A 23,786-nucleotide genomic window follows, 5' to 3' on the forward strand; every position below is an offset into this window, starting at 1 on the left:
CCCAAATTTATCCAGAATACAGCTGAAAGATATAAAGCCATGTCGGGGAGCAACCCCACTTCATGAATTTTTAAGGAAACACTCAACCATAAAGACCAAGAAACATTCCAGGCAGCATTCCAAGACGAAAAAACGCTGGTCTGGACTGTGTTTCCCAAACCCTTTGGTCTCTACGATCTACTTATGTGATAAAAGTTGAGTCGACGTCAACAAGTTGCTGATGACGTCATTAATGAACAAATGAGCCTGAACTTTGAGCTGAGACTCGAACAGCTATGGCATTTGCCCACATGGCTATTGCTTCTGTAACAGCTCATTTTTATCAGTTCTTTTGTCTTTGGGTTTTTATTTCTCACAGATTTCTGCTCATTCTAAATTAAATGCAGATAAAGCAGCACAGTAAATATTACGTTTATATGAATGCATTAGTGAGAGCGATTTGCATGTGAATTCATTCTATCTGGCAGTGTGTCTCTACTAATAGTGAAGCTGTGCATTTTAGTTTCTAAAAAATGCTATAACTGTTCAGTTTCTGACGTATATTATAGAGAAATCAAAGAACAGTGTTGTCAATGATTCTATGTGCGCGTGATGTACGAGCTACTGTCTGTAGCCTATGTGTGTGTGTTACAATGCAGCAGCGCATTAGATTGGAACAGCGATTAACTTGCCTGTACAATAAGCTGTTTAAAAAGTGCATTCGTCCGTTCAATTTTGAGCATCCAGATGGTATAATCACATGTCTTGTGGAGCGTTTTCAACCTATTAATTTATTCGTCAATTTAACTGTTTAAAATCATAGCGTAAATGTGGACTTCAGAGATTTCTTGTCCTCTATAGGGCCGGCGACTATTCAACCTCAAGCTTAAAGGGATCATCAGATGCCCATTTTCCAAAAGTTGATATGATTCTTTAGGGTCTTAATGAAAAGTCTATAACATACTTTGGTTAAACTTTCTCAATGGTAGTGTAAAACAACACCCTTTTTAACTGGTCAAAAACAGCTCTGTTCACAGCAACCCGTTTTGTTGCATGTCCCTTTAAATTCTAATGAGCTCTGCTATCCCCGCCCCTCTCTTCCATAGGGTGACGAGCCGTTCTCATGAGACTGTTTAGCCGCAGAACTTGCTAACTAGCACATTTTTTGGAAAGGTGTTTTGCAAAGATTCATAAAACCTTATAGTCACTTCTTTAAGTAGATTGGGAGGAGCATTCCCTTCAAAAACAAAAGTAATCCACTGCGTCGTCAGCAGCTCAGATGTCTGGAGTTAATTACGACTGCTATGTTCATTTTTACATCCAACAACAGAACATCTCAATCGCATTGGAGACATTCTTGTCTACTCCTGCTCCGGCAGTGAAACAATGGAGGACTGTCTACAGCTCACTCAGTGCGGGTCTGAAGTAAAATGCCAATGTCAACAATCATGGGAGGGGCCTGGGTCTGTGTGACGTCACACAGCCAAGAATCTGAGAATGGCTTGATTTGAGAAAGGGGTTTGGATTTATCAAGAAAAAAAAAAACTGGGTGGATTTTTATCATTAAAGGGGAGGTTGTGTAAACACTGCCAACACATACGTTTGTTCAAACAACATGTAAAAGTGAATTTTGCATCCGATGACCCCTTTAAAGCATAATGGCAGAGCATTAAAGTAGACTAATCGATTAGTCGACTAGGTGCGATCCCTGGTGCATAAAATGCTAGCAATAAAATCAGCCAATCTGGCCTTTTATTCCAAAAACATCCAATTACATTTGCGTTTCTACTCTACAGCCTCTATTTTTCTAGTCTTTCCTCTAGACTGTGGGGATTTGGTTCAATTCAGCCATAAGCACGTTAGTGAGGTTAAATGTCGACACTGGGCAACTAGTCCTAGAGTGCAGCACGCATTACAATTCAAAGCCACAGAAGCTCTTGAAACATCATTTTGGTTCTGACGTGGTTTCCAAAGGCTCGGATGTGTTGAAACGGAGTGGAACAGAGGGAATATTGAAAGTGAGTACAGGCTGTGTTTATGCGCTACATGATTCAGCACTCTGTCCTTGTTCAGTGAGCTCGTGTTACCAGCCGCTTCACGGCTGAGCTGCTGTTGCACTTAGATGTTTCCACTTCACAATAACAGCACTTACGGTCGACCTGGGCAGCTGGAGCTGGACAGAAGTTCACTCCCTTGTTTGGAGAGGTTGCAGGTCTGCGACTTTGTCACGTTGAACGTCACTCAGCTCCTTGCGGCTTTGCTTGCCAGTGTTTGTCTATGGAGACCGCAGGGTGCTGACACAGTTACATTATTCATTTAGTATCCAAAGCAACTGTACATTTTGTACTACTGAGATTTGAACCTCACACCAAAAGGTCACGCTATTGTGTGCTTGGGTTTCCACAACTAGTACCTATTTGTATAGTTTTAATATGAATCTGTAACCCAGCAGCGCAACCAAATTGTACCATGTGTCTGCATAAACCAGCCTAAGACGGTTTGCTGGTCTTAATCTGGCCTGTTGGGTGATTTTAGAGGGATATTCAGGCATGTTTCAGCTGGTGAAGCTGGGTGACCGATTCAAATGAGTTATATTTTATTAAAGTTTTATTATTATTCTTTTGTTTTACTTCTGTTTTTATTTTATTTAGTTTTTTGCTTTTATTTAACTTTTTATTCATTTTTACTCCACTTTTATAATTTTCTTTTTTATAAATATCTTTGTATTTTTGTTAGAGGTGCAAATGGTTTGCAAACTGAAATGAAGTCTTGTAGTAGGATCATATTTGGGCTTGCCTAAATTACTCTCCAGGCCATTGGGTTTGTAGTTTTGTTGAATAGGACAGACTAGCCTAAAATGGCTTGCTGGTCTTAGTCTGATCTGTTGGCTGGTTTTAAAGGGATTATTTTATTATAATTTTTTTTTGTCAAGCTAATCACCAACTTAGCCACTCTCTCTGGGAGACCATTTTAAACCAGTTAAGATCAACAAACTTAACATTTTGGCTTTTTTTTTTTGCCAGTAAAGTCCAAACCATGTAGATAGGGCCATGGATATAGACTTCAGTTTGTAATTTCAGAAAAAAAAAACTAGGTGTGGAAACTAGGTGTTTTCAAGAACTGTTTACTAAGATTTTACTTACACATTTAGCACACACTTTTATTCAAGGGACTCAAAACGTTGCATTCAAGACTGCCTGGGAATCGAATCCATGACCTTTTAAAGAGATAGTTCACCCAAAAATGAAAATTTGATGTTTTTCTGCTTACCCCAAAGGCATCCAAGATGTAGGTGACTTTGTTTCTTCAGTAGAACACAAAGATTTTTAAATCAAACCGTTGCAGTCTGTCAGTCATATAATGGCAGTCAATGGGACTCACGGCTTTGAGAGAAACAAAAACATACACAGACAAAACCAAATTAAACCCTGCGGCTCGTGACAATGCATTGAGGTCTAAAGACATGAAATAATCGGTCCGTGCAAGAAACTGAACAGTATTTATACAGTTTTTTAGCTCTTTTCCTCCGCACGTTCCTACTGTCTTCAGCTCATTCATACAACAGCCAGCGCGCGACGCGTCTTCTTGCTTTACGGCGGATCCCAGACTTAAGTGCATTACCGCCACCTATCTCTCAAATGGACCATTGACACACTATCTACAATCTAAATTAGGAGTGTCAATGGTCCATTTGAGAGATAGGTGGCGGTAATGCACTTATAAGTCTGCAATCCACTGTTAAACAAGACGACGACGAAGCGTCATGCACCGGCTGTTATGTGAATGCGCTCAGGACAGTTGGACAGTGCGGTGGAAAAGAGGTAAAAAAAAAAAAAAAACATAAATACTGTTCAGTTTCTTGCCCAGACTGATCATTTTGTGTCTTTAGACCTCAATTTGTTGTCACGAGCCGCAGTTTAATTAGTTTTTTTTTTTGTGCGTTTTTTTTTTTTTTTGCCCATTGACTGCCAGACTGCAACAGTTCGAGTTAAAAATCTTCGTTTATGTTCTACTGAAGTAACAAAGTCACCTACATATTGGATGCCCTTAGGGTAAGCAGATAAACATAAAATTTTCATTTTTGGGTGAACTCTCCCTTGAAAGTTGCTAGCGCCAAACCTTCCAACTAATTAAATGTAGTCTGTTGTCCCTCATCTTTTTATATCCTCTTTCACATGCACAGGCCTGCGTCTGAGTACTCGAGCCCTGGCCGGCCACTCAGCTGCCTGGTGGATGAGAACACGCCCATCATGACGCCCAACGGGGCGGTGGGCGTTCCTGTGGATGACCCCCGTGTGCAGGAGCGGAAGGTTCGCTCTCAGAGACACAGAAACTACATGAGCAGAACTCACCTACACACACCGCCCGATCTGCCCGAAGGATATGGTTCGTACACACACACACTCCAGTTCTTCCATTAATACTGACCAGCTTGCAAAGGTCAAAAATACACCCTGCACACACACACATGCACTTGCGCTGGAAATTTGTGCTGCAGCAGGAGTAATTAAAACATCTCTTGAGCTGTAGAAAAGGAGCTCGTCTGAAATATCTCCGACGTGCCGTCAGCGCCAGCTGCAGGGTCAGACTGTGACCTGGAAATCCCACTATGTCTGTGTGTGTGTGTGTGTGTGTGTGAGTTCGTGGAGAGATTCAAAGGTCAGAGGTTATGGGCACAGGTTAAACGGAGCTCTGTATGCTCTCCTCTGCTCAAGTAGCTGAATGTGGGTCTGTTGACATGAGATGCAAGACTTTGAGATAGGCTGGGTGATCAGTATACATGAAAATGTATTATTGATAGTGAATTTATTTGTTTTTTCTGATATTTAGCCCACATCTTGACCATCTGGTTTGTTATGAGTGGCTAAAGAATTTTGGCTAACACTTTGCTTTAGGGACCGATTCTCACTATTAACTACTTGCTTATTAGCATGACTGTTATTAACATATTGGCTGTTTACTAGTACTTATCAAGCTCAGATTCTGCATGACCATATACTACATCCCCAATCCTACCCAATATCTACCTTACTAACTGTTAATAAGCAGCAAATTAAGAGTTTATTGTCGTAGTTAATAGTGACAACTGGACCTTAAATTTAAGTGACCAAATTTCATCTACGGTATTGTTTATTTTACATAATTACATGTGATGTTCTTTAGTGTTTTCATCGTCTACAGTTTCATGAACTTCATCTTCAGAGCTGCTCACAAACATTTCACCATTTTCTTTAGTAAAACTATCTGAAAATACACACACAAATGCAAAAATCTTCAGGACAAACCACCGGATTAAAAGCTTGGTTTAACTTTAGTCACTGACAAAACTATATTTCTATTATATAGTAGAATGTACTTTTTAATGTAATTTATAATGTAATGTTTTAATGCGTTATTTTTATTTTTTTAGGATTATCATGCAACCCAAGATATTTTCATTCATGTTTTAATTTTTACAGTATATAATTCTCTAAATAAAAATGCAATGTTTTGTTGTAAATTGTTTTAAAAGATTAGGTTAACTTTCTACTAATTATTTTCATTAGACAACGTTTTTCACAATAACTTTGTATTAATTGGTAAAACAAATGGGGTCCTAAATTAAAAGGTAGCTTATTCTGTGGAGTTTACGTGAAAAAGTTTTTACATTCATGTGAAATGCATTTTCTTCCCTATTAATAGTATGAAATGAATATCACGTTAAATATCAGTATCAATTGATATGGGAGAACATAGTGGTTTTTTTTTTTTTTTGGGCCAAATCTCCCAGCCCTACTTTGAGAGTTTATTGGATGTGATTTGACTACATCTGTGACTTTATCTCCACCACACAGATAAGTCACACAGATTCATGATGCTCTGTCCTCCTTTAACTCCAACAGATTCATTAAAGAAAGAAAAGCCTTATATGGAAGGTTAACACTATCTTTGTGGTTTTGTTAACATTTTAAAATAAATCTTCTTGTTTATATTTAGCCATTATTTTCTCCTAATGTGGATTCATTTGTGTGATCCAGTCATAGTTTACAGTGATGGATCAGATGCGGTGAATCAAAGTGAAAGAATGAAAGTATCACTACTGTACACACACAAGCTCATAAACAATGATTGTATTCGAGCCTCTTGTCATTTTTTTTCACATTGTGAATGACCGATGGTGCCCCCTGGTGTTTGTTCACAGAGCAAAGGACCACGCAGCAGGGTCAGGTGTACTTCCTGCACACACAGACGGGCGTCAGCACATGGCATGACCCCAGAGTGCCCAGGTACCTCCTTTACCGTTTTTTACTGTTCAAATTATTTCACTTGTTTAACTTCTATTTTACACTGGATTTGTTTGGAAACTTGTGCCTTGTGTCCTAACTGCGATGCATGAAGTCATTTTTAGTGACAAAATCAAAACATTAATGTGTAATATACAGCTATTGGTTTTTGACCAATGAGATATAACTATTAGTGAAAAATACCTCTGAACTCAATGCTGTTAACTGGTTTGGACAAAAACTGAGAAGACATGAACTTGGAGAAACTTGGAAACACTATACGAGGACCGTTTAGCCAGTATTTGTGTAGGCAAAGCTGCTTGTCATTTATCTGAGTGCATGAATGTGATTGAAAAAATGAGGGTGGGCTACGGGTTATTTTTATAGTATTTTCATGACATTGAGCATTTTTGCAGTGCTCCACATTTTTTGCTCTATTTGATGATATTTGGCAGAAGCCTGAAAGCAACATCCCTGAAGTTTTTGTCTCAGGTTGTTTTTTGGGGGTTTTTTACTTTGTCATTTTGATCTTTGTATTGTCTACAGGTACATATCAAAAAATTAGAATATCATGAAAGTTTTTAGTTTTTTTTGTAACATTTCAAAAAGTGAAACATTCATTACATGTAAAGTAAAACATTTCAAAAGTTTATTTTAATTTTGATGATTAGAGCTTAAAGCTCATGAAAGTCAAAAATCAGTATCTCAAAATATTAGAATATTTACATTCGAGTTTCAATTAATGACCATCCCTACAGTATAAATTCTGGGTATCTCTTGTTCTTTGAAACCACAATAATGGAGAAGACTGCTGACTTGACAATGATCCAGAAGACGAACATTGACGCCCTCCACAAAGAGGGTAAGTCACAGAGGTTCATTACTGAAAGGTGTGGCTGTTCAAGGAGTGCTGTATCAAAGCATATTAAATGCAAAGTTGACTGGAAGAAAGAATTTGGGTAGGAAAAGGTGCACAAGAAACATGGATGACCGCAAGCTTAAGAATACTGTCAAGCAAAGATGATTCAAACACTTGGGAGAGCTTCACAAGGAGTGGACTGAAGCTGGAGTCAGTGCATCAAGAGTCACCACGCTCAGACGTCTTCAGGAAAAGGACTCTACCAAGTCACTTCTGAACCAGAGACAACATCAGAAGCGTCTTACCTGGGCTGTGGAGAAAAAAAACTGGACTGTTGCTCAGTGGTCCAAAGTCCTCTTTTCAGATTAAAGTAAATTTTGCATTTCATTTGGAAATCAAGGTCCCAGAGGAAGAGTGGAGAGGCTCAGAATCCATGTTGCTTGAAGTCCAGTGTGAAGTTTCCACAGTCAGTGATGATTTGGGCTGCCATGTCATCTGCTGGTGTTGGTCCACTATGTTTTCTGAAGTCCACAGTCAACGCAGCCATCTACCAGGAAATTTCAGAGTACTTCATGCTTCCTTCTGCTGACAAGCTTTATGGAGATGCTGATTTCATTTTCCAGCACGACTTGGCACCTGCCCACACTGCTAAAGGTACCAAAAGCTGGTTCAGTGACCATGGTGTTACTGTGCTTGATTGGCCAGCAAACTCACCTGACCTGAACCCCATAGAGAATCTATGGGGTACTGTCAAGAGGAAGATGAGAGACACCAGACCCAATAATGCAGATGACCTGAAGGCCGCTATCAAAGCAACCTGGGCTTCCATTACACCTGAGCAGTGCCACAGGCTGATTGCCTCCATGCCACGCCGCATTGATGCAGTAATTCATGCAAAAGGAGGCACAACCAAGTATTGAGTGCATAGAAATGAACCCATTTTTCAGAAGCCTGACATTTCTGTTTAAAGTATTCTTTTTTTTTTTATTTTTTTTTTTTATTGATCTTATGTAATATTCTAATTTTCTGAGACACTGAATTTTGGCTTTTCATTATAAGCCATAATCAAAATTTCAAGAAATAAAGGCTTGAAATATTTCACTCTGTGTGTAATGAATCTATATAATACATGAGTGACAAACAATATTGACCTTTCTCATGATATTCAAATTTTTGGAGATGTACCTCTATTTTCTCACTTTGTTCTTTTTGTTTTTGTGTTCCCCTCCACATGGTTTACTTGAACTTCAGTCTGAGGAGCATGTTCAAATATTGTTAAGCTATATGTTAGTGCTATTTTATGAATACTAGGCTTTTTCATTTCCACAATAACATTTCCACTATCAAATCATGATTATCATGATATAAATCATTTTCACATTTATTTTAAGTTCTTATATTAATGATATAATATAAATGTGTCTCAAAGACAAAGATAAAATCTACATATATAAAGAATTTAAAAATGTGAAAATGGTGAAAATTTTATACGACTTATTTTATATTTTTATTTAAATAATGCAAGCAGTGAATCCAATCTGATTTGGTGAATGAACATTTTCAAATATTAATCAATTTATTGTGTTCTATATATACAGTATAGAGAAGCAAAAAATTATCATTTTAATAAAAAAAAAAAAAATTATAATTGTATTAAAACTCCCCTCTATAAGCTGAAACTTACTGTTGATGAGTCAGCTAAAGTAAAAATATATTCCAGATGTTAAATGCATTTATGCACATTATGCATCCCAAATGGCTCTGACATTGTCTTTGAAATACTGTACTAAATGTTATAATATTACAACAATAAAATACAATTATGAAGTATCATCATAATTTATCATCTCAACATGGAGAAAACTCCCGTTCTGCGTGCAAGAGCTCATAAACGGCAAAACAAATAAAAAAATATTATGATCATGTTGATTTTATGATTACAAACATATGTATGATCATATCACTAAAATGAAACCGTAATAATTCCTCTGTGCCTCTTTCTCTGCAGGGATCTCAGTAATGTGAATTGTGAGGAGTTGGGCCCATTGCCTCCAGGCTGGGAGATAAGAAACACAGCCACCGGACGTGTGTATTTTGTGGACCACAACAACCGGACCACACAATTCACAGACCCGCGACTCTCTGCTAACCTGCACCTCGTCCTTAAGTGAGTCAGACTCAACATCTTCAGAAACAACCAGGCACCATTTAACCTAGAAACTACTAGAGACAAGAACTAGCCGTGCAGTGTGCATGATGTTGTGGTATTGCTGAAGTCTCATCCCGTCGTGTTTCACGTTTATTCCTACAGTCCCAGTCCGAATGGCTCCCGTGGTGCCGTTGAGGCTCAGAGCAGGTAAGGAATTAATCAAACTCTCTGCAGTCGGAGCATTTTATCTCTATTTTATCTGTATGCGTGTGAACTTGTGTGAGTCGTGTGAGCCAGAGGAATGTATTAATGGGGAGAGATCGAGTTTCCCTTTTCCTGTCCTGACAGATCAAAGCAACTGTCCCACATTCCGTCTTCCCACTTCATGTTCTTGCAGTAACCAGAATATACGGTGGGGTACGGCACGCATGGGTGAAATCTCACAAGTCGGGGAATATCAGTTCAAGTAGGCGTTGCACCTGCATAGTATCTTTTCACAATGTGACGCATCTAACTTTCAACCAGGATGTCTGAACTATGATAGATCAATATGTTTTTTTCAATGAGCATTGCCAATATAAAAAAAAAAGGGACTTTGAAATTAGGGCTGTCAAACTATTAATAATCGCATCAAATTTGTGTATATAATATGTATGTATATATATATCCAAGTCAAGTCTCTGAGCTAGAGTCCAAGTCAAGTCTCAAGTCTCTTTATTATATTAAGTCTCTGGTTATAATAAGTGTTGCATCACGTACAGCGACCCATCCAACACTGCATAGCTATATATAAGGAATTCAAAGCATGTAATATGTTATTATGACTCCTTTATCTATTAGCATACAGTATCAGCTTTGATTTTGGTATATAATCAGTGTAAACAGGCTATTGCAACATGACAAAAACACCAAGAATGCTTTACTTTTAAGTTAATATTATCTGTATTTTGCCTTGTAGCATGAACACACAGTACAGACCAAAAATTAAGAAAGACTTAATATGGTCAAACATCACATTGTAGCTAAATGCAAAACACTATTGCAACAAACCAAACGATGTGAAATATATGAAGAGTTCAGATGCAAAAGCCATCTGAAATTTTCTTTAGAATGATCATTTTTATCAAGCTTGTATATTTAAGTTCAATAATTTCACTTAAATGACAATGAAAATGCAACTAATCATAGTTTATAAACTACTGTAAGTCAACACATCCCAAACTCTCAAACCAGTGTAATGTTACATGATCAACAATAATCCTGAAACCTGTTTGCAGACAACGTTAACCCTTGTATGGTGTTCGGATCTGTAGGACCCGTTTTCATTTTTTACTAGATAAAAATTATCCTATTAATAATTTTTTCAAACTCCGACTCATTGGCCTTGGCTCATTTTCTGTGAAGAATATATATCTGAACACATTTTCAATGACCACACTGGTCACACACTCTCTCACACGCAAGCACTCAAGCACACACACACACACACACACACACGCACGCACACACACACTCACTCGGATATGTGGTTTACGGGACTCTCCATAGGCGTAATGGTTTTACTAATGTACCAACTGTATAATCTATCCTTAAATCCAAAGCTAACGATGAATAGCACAGCAGTCGCCATGTTTGTTCGTTGTCCTCTAATGTATGGCGGCCGCGCCTAAAATAAAACTTTTTAAAAAAGTGTGGCCGCGCCTGTGCGCAGCAGATACGTAGTACGTCACGTGTTACATGGGCAGGTTATAGGTAACGGAGGGAGGGGAATAACAGCGAGCTCATCATTCCTAAAAATAAACATTGTTCACGAGTCCCGCAGCTCGAGTCCGAGTCGAGTCTGAAGTCTTTCGAGGACGAGTCTCAAGTCGAGTCTGAAGTCACTGTGTGTGCGACTTAAGTCGCACTCGAGTCCGAGTCTCAAACTCGAGTCCCCATCACTGATATATATATATATATATATATATATGCGTGTGTGTGTGTGTATATATTTAAATACACACATGCTTGTATATATTTTAGAAATATTTGTGTATATGTATAATTTTATATTTTATGTAAAGATAAATATATATAAATATATTTTTTTAAATATATACATGCATGTGTATGTATTTACATATGTAATATGTATCATAATATAATAAATATACACGGTACACATACATATATTATGTAAACACAAACTTTTTATTTTGAATGCGATTAATTGTTTGACAGCCCTATTTGAAATTCAAACCTCTTAATCGACCAGGCAAGCATAATTATCACCCAAAAGGTATAAAATACAGTAAAAAAAATAAAGATAAGGTAAAAATGTAAAGGATAAACAAGGTAATTCTTTAAAAGATAAAGTCAGAGTAGTGAGAAAATATTACTCCTATAATAATTTATTAATGAATTATCTATTAAATAATGTAACCAGTGAAGCCAATTTTCTTTTATTTGGTGGATAACATTTAAAAAATATTATTTTAAAAATGCAGTACTTGAAAATAATAATAATAATTTGAGGACTTTCACCACCAAAATCATTGTTTTTTTAAATGTTAGGTATTTTTACCTTTTTACCAGGTTAAATTGAGTAACATTAATAATACTATATAACATGTATGACTCAGACATGCATATGTAAAAAAAGGAGGAAGAAAGAAAAAGAGAAACAATTACAAAAAAAATGTAAACATGCCTTTTTTTTCGTAGGTAGAAAGTCTTCCATACAGTAGAGCTAATATTAAAATGTCAAATAATGATCTATTGCTAGTTTTGATTAGCTTTTTGACAATAGTACAAGAGAGATTTCAGTCATTTGATAATCCCTAATGAATATTTGTGTAGTAAGAACTTGTAGCATTACAATTATAAGCATGTTTGTTATGTTCATGACGGTTATGGCAACTAATTATCCTGAGAGAAAACACCCTAGCAGTCGCCATACTGTATAGTAGTACAGTAACAAACTGTTTTAGTTGATGTTTTTCACATGAATATGTATATGTGTAATAAGATTGTCCACAGCAAGTCTGAAATGTACTGAAGCTTTAGGCCAGCAAACACTTAATTTTACAAAATTATTAAAATAATTTTAAATCTCAATGAGCTATGAATGTATTGCAGATAATAGAGCAACAGAAGTGTGCAATATACCACAATAGAGAATAATTATAAAGTAGACAGAACCGCAATGTTAATTACCTAGATTTCGATTTTATCTCACATTGCCATGTTTTCCACACTGAGATACCAGACCTCAGTCCGAGCAGATCATTTGCATTGAGATGTCATCCATCAAGCGAACGAACTGTCAAGGCGAGTCAGTTTAAACGTTCCTGGCGCTGCAGTAGTCTCACTTTTGGAAAAGGCATCAGACAGATTACATGGATATCTGTCGAAACATCTGCCTTATATCAGTGCAGAAAATCTCACCTGTCTGTCATCAAGCAAAAATCCTCTCTGCTGTGTGCTTTCCTCTCAACCTTGATGGGTTTATGATCTCACGATCAGTCTGTAATTTTAAGTGCGTGCTGGGAGCTTCGGATGGGTGGGTGATTGTGGCTGTGCGTGTGTGCATGCTTCAGTTGCTGTTGTCTTTTGATGGATCCACCCTCTTGATCCACATCCAGCATTTCAAGGATCAGTAATGGTCTCTAATATCAAAAAAGTGATCCAAAAATGTGCTAGCTAGGTGTTTCGGTAAATAACATGAAGCTTGATATTAAAAAATATATTAAATAGTGCTGTCAAATGATTAATCGCATCCAAAATAAAAGTTTTTATTTACATAATATCATAAATATACACAGTACACACACGTATGCACACACATATATAAAGAGACACACACATCATTATATATTATTTATTTTATTTTGGATGCGATTAACCGCGATTAATCATTTCACAGCACTAATATTAAATATGCAGTTCTTACAGAAATTAACTGGAATATGTGTCAAATAATATCCATATTTGTCATACCCATGCATCAACGTTATGATAATGCACCTCAGGCTGTTTTTACAAAGCAGCAGTAAGAACGCATCTAGACTGATTGTGTTTACATTGATTCAGATACAAACCAGATCTTAGAGCAGTTACTGTAAGTCCTTAAATGCAGCATGAAGCAGGAAAACTGCAGGCAAAGAGAAGTGAGCTTCTGCGTGTCAAGGGAAGCGAACGGGAGGAAGGGAATATTTGAGGAATGTAGGTCACGTGCAGACAGAGAAAGAGTGTAAGGAGCTGTGTCCCATGGATAAATATAAAAAATATTGTCTCATTCCATCTTTATTTGTCTAGCATGAAGTCTTTGCTCAAGCAGCAGCATTTGTTTGCAGATGCTACATTGTTTGACATTCTGTGATTTAATGCAGTGACATTTATGTCCGGTGTTTTGGGGTCGATTGTGTATTCAGCATTATATCGGTTCAGGATCGTGTTGGAGCTTGTGAAGTGAACTTGTGTCCTCACTTGACGTGACCGATACCTGGGAGTTGGCACTGAAAGGGCGACGCTGCTCTGGCGTCAGGGTGAAGATGGGGTCAGGCGACAGTGTTTGTGTGCATGTTGACAGAACGTTTCATCTCGTTTTAATACCCTGTTTCTCTTTTCTCCTCGCTCTTTGTCCGCAGTCGTCCCGGACCGCTGAAGGAGCAGGCTCAGTCTGTCATGTCTCCCGGAAATATTCCAGAGGACCCTGAATGTCTCACGGTGCCCAAGTACAAGCGAGATCTGGTGCAGAAACTGAAAATCCTGCGACAGGAGCTATCCCAGCAGCAGCCGCAGGCGGGACACTGCCGTATCGAGGTCTCGCGTGAGGAGATCTTTGAGGTGAGACCCTGTATTATTTGATCTGCAGCAAATTCATTTAAAATCTTTATTTATTAAAGAAATTTTTATTTGGCAAGGATGCATTAAATTGATCCAGTGACAGTAAAGACATTTATAATATTAGAAAATATTTCTTTCAAATAAATGTCCTTTTCAATATTTTATTCATAAAATACTCCTGAAAAAAATTGCTTCATGGTTAAAAAATATTAAGCAGCACAGATGTTTTCAACATTGATAAGAAATATTTATTGAGCAGCAAATCAGAATATTAGAATGATTTCTGAAGGATCATGTGACACTGAAGATTGGAGTTATGATGTTGAAAATGACGAGATGCGCCTGACAATCGCATGCGATATATCGCCCAGCCCTAATTACAATAGAAAACCGTTATTTGAACTGGTAATTATATTTCACAATGTTACTGTTTTTACTGTGTTTGAGCAAATAAATGCAGGCTTGGGGGCATTTCACCATTTCAAGACACTTCTTTCAAAAACATTTTACTAAATCTTACAGACACATTATGTAGATATTTATGTATGAAGCATTTTTTTTCAGTCAGAATAAACACCATATAAACCAAACAACCATTGTAGGCAAGTAGATTGAAAATGTTTCGTTTTAAAACTGAAACAGTAATAATCTAGTTAAAAATAATAACAGCATGTTTTTCACAGTCTTTCTCTAAATGAACACTAGGAATAATATTGAATCGTATTTGTGCTGGTTGCAAAAACATTGTAATGAATAGCAATATTTACCTACAATTATATTACAAAAATATTTTAATATGAAAAATATCAAATAGAGACTTCTGTGAACATTTTGGTGTTGCAAATGAATCAGTTTTGAATTAACTCATTGAAACAGGCGGTTTGATTCATAAAAATGAATCAAACTTCCCAACTCTACTACTGGTTTAACTTATGTTTAAATCCGAGACACCTATTAATTTTATCTTCAGTATTTTTGTCAAATCTTTTTGTCTATTCCTTCAGTATTTTTTATGGTGATCTTAAAAAAAAAAAAAAAAAACACGTTTTACATTTTATTGGCAAATAAAAAAAGGGAAAAAATCAAAGTTTTCTAAATTGAATTATATTGATCTAGTTGCATTGTTTCTCAACTAAATGTACCAGTATAATGTTTCGATATTTTTCATGTAAAAACAAGACTAAAATACTAAAGTTTTAGTAGTCTTAACACATATATAATCGTGAGTCGTCATTTGTGTGGCACAAGATCAAATCCACCTAATGCTCTTTTTCTACAATCCCGTTCCTGCCTCTTCCCAAATAAGTTTGTTAGTTGCACCAGTAACACCTGTCCATCTGAATGAGTCTTTAGTAGCGCTTAACAAGCCCAAAGGCCTGGTTAACCTTTACTCTGAGGGCTTTTGAGCTCTGCTGGATGTTACCCATAAGCCATAATGCATCAGCCATGACGTTAAACTTCATTAGCATGCGGAGTTCAGCTAAAGGGTGTGCCATATACTGCAAATGTTTCTGAGCCTCATCTCGGGCCTGTTGGAAAAACATTTATACCCCCCTTCTCTCTTTGCTCAGCTTGAAGTGATTTTTGCTCTGTTTGGTCATCTGTTTTAGGGTGTTTATGGGTGTTGAGCTGGATGCACACAGTCATTTCTGGATGCTGCATTCCAACATGCTGCACTCTCTCCCCACGGACGAGTCTGACCGTAAACATCAGATTATATGAACCCTTCGCATGAGTTTGGGTTCTTTTGAGTTTATTGGCAAGATCATAAGATGACAGGTCAACTGTAATAAATTGACGCATCTCCAAGGGCTGGTTGCAGCGTAAAAGGCTTAACTTAAGCATTGCAGATTTGTGTGTTGCTTTAAGCATAGTTAATGCATGCAAGTTTATCTTGTGGAATCAAATTAAATTAAACTTGCTATCAAAAGATCTACAGAAAACAGAATTACGATCAGGTGGGGGGAAATGGCAGGTGAATTGGATCAGTTATTAATTTAGAAATTTTAGTTAGAAATTCAGTTAGAAATTTGCCAGTCCATTTAATGTAGAACAGTTTGAGCGGTTTCATTTCAATTTAAACTATTTAACTAAAATATTTCCTTTTATAATTCGTTTTTTTTCTGTGATTTAGTTTTACATGGAATTATTTTAATATTATTGATATATTTAAGAATTTTATGACTTTTGTTTTGTGAATATATCAGGCTTATTATAGTCAACCCAAACTAAAACCACAAAAAAAGCTTTTGCTGCCTCAAATTTCAGCTAGTTGCCAAGGAAACATTTTAATTTAGTTTAACTTGATGTACTAAAATAATTAAAAATAATTAAATCTAATAATTACTAAAACTTAACAAAAACTAACATAATGAAAACAAAAAATGTAACAAAAACAGACATGTACTCAAGAATTTTTTTTTATTACATTTGACAGTTATGTAAAGCTAAATAAGTCTGAAACTACACTGAACAAAATTATAAACGCAACACTTTTGTTTTTGCCCCCATATTTCATGAACTGACCTCAACGATCTAAGACTTTTTCTATGTACACAAAAGGCCTATTTCTCTCAAATATTGTTCACAAATCTGTCTACATCTGAGTTCAGCTCATGAAAAATGGGGGCAAAAACAAAAGTGTTACCTTTTTATAATTTTGTTCAGTGTAGTTACTATGCCCTTAGTGTGAACTTGTCATCTTAATTGAATTATGACCATACGGATGACTTGCATTCTTTATGACCTTTCTGTAATCTTTCTTACATTTCAACACCACATCTCTGCTGTTTCCTCAGGAATCATACCGGCAGGTGATGAAGATGAGGCCGAAGGACCTGTGGAAGAGGTTGATGGTCAAGTTCAGAGGAGAGGAAGGTCTGGACTATGGTGGAGTCGCTAGGTATGAGTTTGACACAAAACGTAAATAAAACGGGGCCCATTTTGATTTCCTGCTCAGCTTTAAGACATTTATTGTGAATGATTCATCTGTGAACCTTATTCAACAGAAAAACACATCTTTGTTAATTGGATGAAACATGTACATTTCAATAATATGTAGCTTTCTCCACTTTCTTGAACCATCTGTTATCAATTTTCACAATCCAATCAATTCTCGATGGATAAAATCAACTCCTGGTATACATTTTTGAATGATATTCTCTTTCGCTAATAATGTATCACAATCAGTGTTGTGCAAATTACTTCCAAACTGTAATACATTACAGATTACTTGTTACTGTTATTTAAAAGTAATTCCTTACGTTACAATATTACTGTCTCAGAATTGTAATGCGTTACATGACTCCTGTATTACTTTCACCAAAATATCTACAGAAGTAGAACTTAACATTCTAAAATGACAAACTGTACTAGAGCTCTGCCCTAATGGCAAAGTGTTTATATTTCGTTCTGGCTTTTTAAGTTCATTTAGAAAAAAAGTTTTTTTTTTTTTTTTTTGTTGTTCATTAAATACGTTTCCGGCAGGCTGATCATAGCTTATGCTTGATCAATTTAGCCTTCTCAAATCATCATGACTTGCTTAAAATAAAATCTATAGATATACTAAAACAGTTCAAGCATATAACAATGTTTAAACATTAAACCTAGATAAATGTGCGCTGCATCCAGTAGTTTGTGCGGAGAGTGGAAGCTAAAGCGCAGGACATGGAGGCACCAGCGCAATCAATTGCAATTTTATTTTTCAATGGAAACAACTTGCGCCATAATTTTTGCTTATAAAGGTAAGAGTAATACGTCATTCGGAGCTGTAAAGGGTCTACTTTTATTTGTGTACACTCACAATATCAACAAAACGTAGTGCTTTTATCTTGAACAGGAGAGATTCACAAAAATGAACCTAAAGTCAGTGAATACATGCCTCACAGACATGATGAATATATCTATAGAAAGCTTTAAATTACTACTTAACGAAATAAATAAAAACGAAAACAAAAACTATTTAATATAATCGTTATCCGTGAAGATGCACTTCTCTCTAAAGGCGCGTCTAACGAGGAGATGGCGAATCCTTACTATTTCCCCCGGACACATTCATGGTAATTACTTTTGCTGGGGCTTGTGCTTTATTGGTGTATTTGAAGCAGAACTCTTCAGCTGCGCTGACGGCTCGCTGCTGCTGCGGGACACTAAACACCGTCGAGTCGCTCTCAGTCGCGGCAGCACGGACTCATGTTTCCACTAGCACAGCAATTTTTTTTTTCATCAATAATTGATGGATGCCTAAAATATAAAGATAAGGAGAAGCCTAAAACAGGCTCGAGGACCGGCCCACATCTGAACTATGACGTGAATATTCGCCCGAAGCCCAGGCCTAGAGACATAAAGTTGGAGCCCGACTTTAAAAAAAAAAAAAAAAAATTGGGGGCTAAAAGTGTGTACAGAGTAAAATATTTTAGTAATGCTTTACACTACTGCGTTACATCAAAAAGTAATACGTTACTGTAATGCATTACTTTTGTGAAGCCTTACTCCCAACACTGATCACAATAGGGAAGAAAAGTGGGTTATGAAAGCACTTTTCTGCAGTCTTTTAACTCTTGTGTATCCATCTAGTGGTAGAACTAGAGTATAACAGTGTCAAAGTGGGCCGTGATGATAGACTGAATGTCTGTCAATTTGTCATTGCGTGTGTTTTTGTCATAGGGAGTGGTTGTACTTGCTGTCGCATGAGATGTTAAATCCATACTACGGACTGTTCCAGTATTCACGAGATGACATCTACACGCTACAGATCAACCCGGACTCTGCTGTTAATCCGGTAAGAGGACCTGTATCTTCCTCGTTAACTTCCCATTTACTCCGACAAATGCTAGCATTTTCCAAAAACACTCTCTTTTTATTTGTTTGTGTTTTTAGGAGCATTTGTCTTATTTCCACTTTGTGGGGAGGATTATGGGAATGGCTGTTTTCCACGGGCACTACATAGACGGAGGCTTCACTCTGCCCTTCTACAAGCAGTTGCTAGGGAAGCCCATCACTCTGGATGACATGGAGTCAGTGGATCCAGATCTCCACAACAGCCTCGTCTGGATCCTGTCAGTGTGCTTTATACATCCATCAGAGCGCTGTATTACATACACTCAAAAATGAACTAATACAATTATTACTCAGCCTGTACTTTCAGAAAAAGAGGGTCTGGAATGATGCATGATATATCAGTTGTGCTCATAAGTTTACATACCCCTTGCAGAATATGCAAAATGTTAATAATTGAAACAAAAGAGGGATCATGAAAATTATGTGTGTGTGTGTGTAATTTTATCATTAAATTAACAATGTAATTGTATTCTAATATTTTTACAAGAAACTTTAATTTTCCATAGTAAAAAGAGAGATACGCTAAATGTATTCACTTTTTTCCCTTTTTTTATGGAGAGTTGGTCCCACTTAATATTAGCTGTCTTTACTATGAACTTCCATCAAAAAAAAATTAATCGTTAGGTAAAATGTGCTTGGTGTGTTCATGTTGAATTGCAAACACATTTTCTTCTTTCAAGGTGGGATTAAAGTAGAGCCAGAGAGTTTAGGCTGCCTTACAAATATAAATAGATGACCAAACAAACCTTAAAATTTCATTTATATTTATGTTCAAGGAAAAGTATGCATTTTTACTTAAAGTATAACTTAAAATTGTAATCAATTTGAATCACGTTTGGTCTTTATTATTATTATTATTATTATTATTATTATTATTATTAGATCATTAATGGAATCATGCGATAATATTAAAATAAATGAACTCAAAAATTATATAATAAAATGGAATATATATTAATATAATGCATGCATAATCAAATAATAATTAGATTTTTTCTGTTGTCTGTGTTTAGAGATAATGACATCACTGGGGTGTTGGACCACACGTTCTGCGTCGAACACAATGCATATGGAGAGATTATTCAACACGAGCTCAAACCCAACGGCAAGAGCATCTCAGTCACGCAGGACACCAAGAAGGAGTATGTGAAGTGAGTGTGGACTTCAGCTGCTTTCACCTCCCTCATCCCTGCTATATTGTGATGCTTCGCCTTCGTTTGAATACCGTATGAATACTTCCGGCATTTCAGTCTAAACATAGCCTAAGTGTCTTGTTCTTGTTTTTGCGCAGGCTGTATGTAAACTGGCGGTTCCTGAGGGGCATCGAGGCTCAGTTCCTGGCCCTGCAGAAAGGCTTTAATGAGGTCATCCCACAACACCTACTCAAGGCGTTTGATGAGAAAGAGTTGGAGGTATGAAAACTTATTTAAGAAACATAAATCCACTTCAACCAGGCAATGGGCTTGACTTCTTAGTCTTGATAAATGTGTTAAAGGGCATATTTCATTTGCTATATCAGAGCATGGTTAATAATTCAAATGTGTCCCAATTACAGCTTATTGTGTGTGGACTTGGAAAGATCGACATCAACGACTGGAAGTCAAACACCCGTCTGAAGCACTGCACGGCTGACAGTAACATCGTGAAGTGGTTCTGGCGGGCCGTGGAGTCGTATGATGAGGAGAGGAGAGCCAGACTACTGCAGTTTGTCACCGGCTCCTCCAGAGTCCCACTGCAAGGATTCAAAGCCCTGCAAGGTACCTGATGTCCTTTAGCATGAGTTTCTCATTCAGGATCTAGAAAGGATAATCATACATATGTTTGCTCTGAAACGCTGTATGATCTAGGTGCTGCTGGACCACGTCTCTTCACCATCCATCAGATCGACGCCAGCACCAACAACCTGCCCAAAGCGCACACTTGGTGAGCACATTTCTATAGACTAGTTATCAACCAATATGGGTTTTTCAAAGGACAGTGCCAAGAGCAGTGTAGTCAACAGTCCTGGTCAGAATTATCGGCACCCTTGGTAAATATAATCAAAGGTTGTGAAAATTAATTAGCATTCTTAATCCTTATAATCTTTTATTTAAAAAATTCACAAAAATCTAACCTTTCATTGGATAATAAGAATTTAAAATGTGGGGAAATATCATTATGAGATGTATTTCTCTAATACACATTGACCACAATTAACGGCACCCTTTTATTGAATACTTGTTGAAACCTCCATTTGCCAGTTTAACAGCTCTAAGAGATCGGAGACCATTCCTTCATCCAGAATCACTCCAGACCCTTTAGATTCACAGCTCCATGTTGGTGCTTCTTCTCCTCAGTTCACCTCACTCATTTTCTACACACTGTAAAAAAAATTAAGCGGTTTCAACTAATTATTATTTAGTAACTAGTTCAACAGAAATGTTACGCTGTCAATTTCTGACTTCAAAGTGTTATCTGAATTGTTTTTTTTTTATTGGCTCAACCTTTAGTGAACTAGTTTTATATTCCATTCAACTAAAATGTTTTAATTGGTCAAACATTTAGAAGCAAGTTATGTCATTTAAAATTTAACCATTTACTCCATGTGTTTTGTTACCTCAACTAAGATTTATTATTTGGGCATATTTTGCAGGTTTGCATATTTTTATAGTTTAACAATTATTAAAAATGATTAACTGGTGTTTCTCAATCACTAAAAACAACACAATAGCCTTTATTTAATAACAATCTCCATTTTATAACATTTTTCATACAAACTAAACATACAGGGTAAAAGTCACCTTGGATGGCCTAAGGGTCAGTAAATTAACAGCTAATTTTCATTTTTTAACTATCCTTTTAAAACTCCAGTTGACAAACATTGCATCTGTAATACAACTGCAAAATTCAGTTTAAACTGTTTAATGAACTAAGAAAAATCTAAACAAGCTAAACAAAATGTTAGCAAACAAACATTTACAAATTATTACTATTCACAATTACATCTTTAAAATGAGGCAAAAGCAATAAATAAAAATATGCACCAGATGTTATAGTACATAAATGTAAGTGTTACAGTATGTGATGACGACCGGAGCAGTCACAAGGTTCACAAACACCGGAGCGAAGTTGGCGTCCAAAAAGATGTTTATTTAGAGCAGATGTGCAAAAATGTGCAAATAAATATAGGTGAGAGCTTAAAACACAGATTGATATAAAAACAGTATAAACTGCTAAGTACTAAGAACAAGTACTAACTCCCCTCCAATTCACTGAGGCGAGAGTTTTACATGCTTCACAGCGCAATCTCATTCACAAGCTCATTATCCGTTCCCTGCCTAGTAGTGACGTCCATCTTAAATACAGTTTCCCGCTCTCCCAAATTCTATAATATAAAAAACTCTTGACTTACTATGATTTATACATGAGATTTAGAAACAAGATTCTAAATAACTAAATACAAATAATAATGAAAATTAAAAACAAATAAATCAAAACATTTGCAATGCACTCGTTAAAATTAGCACTTTCTCTAGAGTACACGTACTGCCTCGCCCCCTCGGCTAGATCAGAAATACATTCAAGCAAAATCAACACGAACACAGTAAAGCAGTGATGGAAGGCAAATAAGATCTCTCCATCACACAGTATATAATCAAATCAAGTCACTTTTATTTACATAGCACTTTATGCAATACTGATTGTGTCAAAGGAGCTTTACAGAGTCAAACAGGAAAATAGTTTGTCAATAATGCAAGAGGACATTAACAAGTAATTTTTCCAGTTGAAGTCAGTTCATTGGTGATTCAGTGTTGACATCATCCAGTTCAGCTCTCTTCCAATAATGTCTGTGCAGTCAGCCAAGTGTCCCCAAATAAGCAAACCAAAGGCGACAGCGGCAAAGGCCCGAAACCCCATGGTGACAGAAACGGAGTAGAAAACCTTGGGAGAAACCAGGCTCAGTCGGGGGGCAGTTCTCCTCTGGCCAGACAAAACCAGAATGGCGTGGTTTAATTCCTGCACAGGTCAGATTCTGCAGAGGATTCGTCTGGTTCTCGTGGTCTTGTCCCGATGGCTGTCTAGGGATCATTGGGGATCTGTCTCTGGAGCTCATCTAGCTGACATGGTCTCCGCAGACATTCAGGGCTGTAGAGATAGTCTCTAGATGCTGATCCACCATCTGATCTGTAAACGGACTGGAGCTGGGTGGCTACATTCACCTCGGAATAAGAATGAAACAGACGAATATTAGTGTAATGTCACTGAGAACAGTAAAGCACATTATAATTGTAGGAGAAACTCTAAACATTTACACACATTACCTGGAATGAAAGCAATCTCCTCGTCTTGAAAGTACACACACAGTATGTAGTTGCAGTGGAGCGGTCTGGTCACGAGCCAGTGTTTGGTGCCTTGGAAGAACTGACTGGGTTGCATCTGAAATCTTGCAATGATGACAAAGCACCAATGAAACCTTTGGCCACACCCTGATGGAGAAAGAAAAGTACATTTTAAGTTCAAAAAAGGTAATGATGCCTTTTAAGTCATTAACAATGTATCAATATCAGTTAATTAAATTTGTGATAAAACTTTTTTTTTTTTTTTTTTGGCACAAATCCATTCCACAATCCATTGCACAACAGGGAGCATTGATGCTGACTGGATTTGTAATAGAACATGTACATTTCATATCATAGGGCTACCTCAAATAGCATAAAAATAATATCAAAATATAAAGGTCCTGCCTGTTGATATACTCTCTTTCTGGTAGTAAACATTGACGTTTTTCTGTGAGCGGAGCTTAGGTGGTGGCAGAAAGATCCCCCTGACCACTTCACTAACGCTAGCTATGAAGTCTGTTAGCTTGTTTTTTTAACAATAACTGGAGAAA

At 36.8% G+C, this 23,786-nt stretch overlaps 1 protein-coding gene across 1 annotated transcript in view; it reads left to right on the forward strand.

The window, feature by feature from the left end:
- LOC306868868 (E3 ubiquitin-protein ligase SMURF2) overlaps positions 1-23,786 on the forward strand; it is a 71,019-nt gene that overhangs the window by 42,483 nt on the left and 4,750 nt on the right. Inside the window, exons 8-19 of the mRNA XM_079415303.1 lie at positions 4,163-4,365; positions 6,161-6,245; positions 9,110-9,268; positions 9,413-9,457; positions 13,879-14,077; positions 16,876-16,979; positions 18,743-18,857; positions 18,956-19,134; positions 19,930-20,067; positions 20,208-20,328; positions 20,472-20,673; positions 20,764-20,839. Of these exons, the coding sequence (XP_079271429.1) occupies positions 4,163-4,365; positions 6,161-6,245; positions 9,110-9,268; positions 9,413-9,457; positions 13,879-14,077; positions 16,876-16,979; positions 18,743-18,857; positions 18,956-19,134; positions 19,930-20,067; positions 20,208-20,328; positions 20,472-20,673; positions 20,764-20,839 (1,626 nt within the window). The remainder of the gene's footprint in view (positions 1-4,162; positions 4,366-6,160; positions 6,246-9,109; positions 9,269-9,412; positions 9,458-13,878; positions 14,078-16,875; positions 16,980-18,742; positions 18,858-18,955; positions 19,135-19,929; positions 20,068-20,207; positions 20,329-20,471; positions 20,674-20,763; positions 20,840-23,786) is intronic.

Source organism: Barbus barbus (assembly GCF_936440315.1).
Source record: "Barbus barbus genome assembly, chromosome: 4".
NCBI lineage: Eukaryota > Metazoa > Chordata > Actinopteri > Cypriniformes > Cyprinidae > Barbus > Barbus barbus.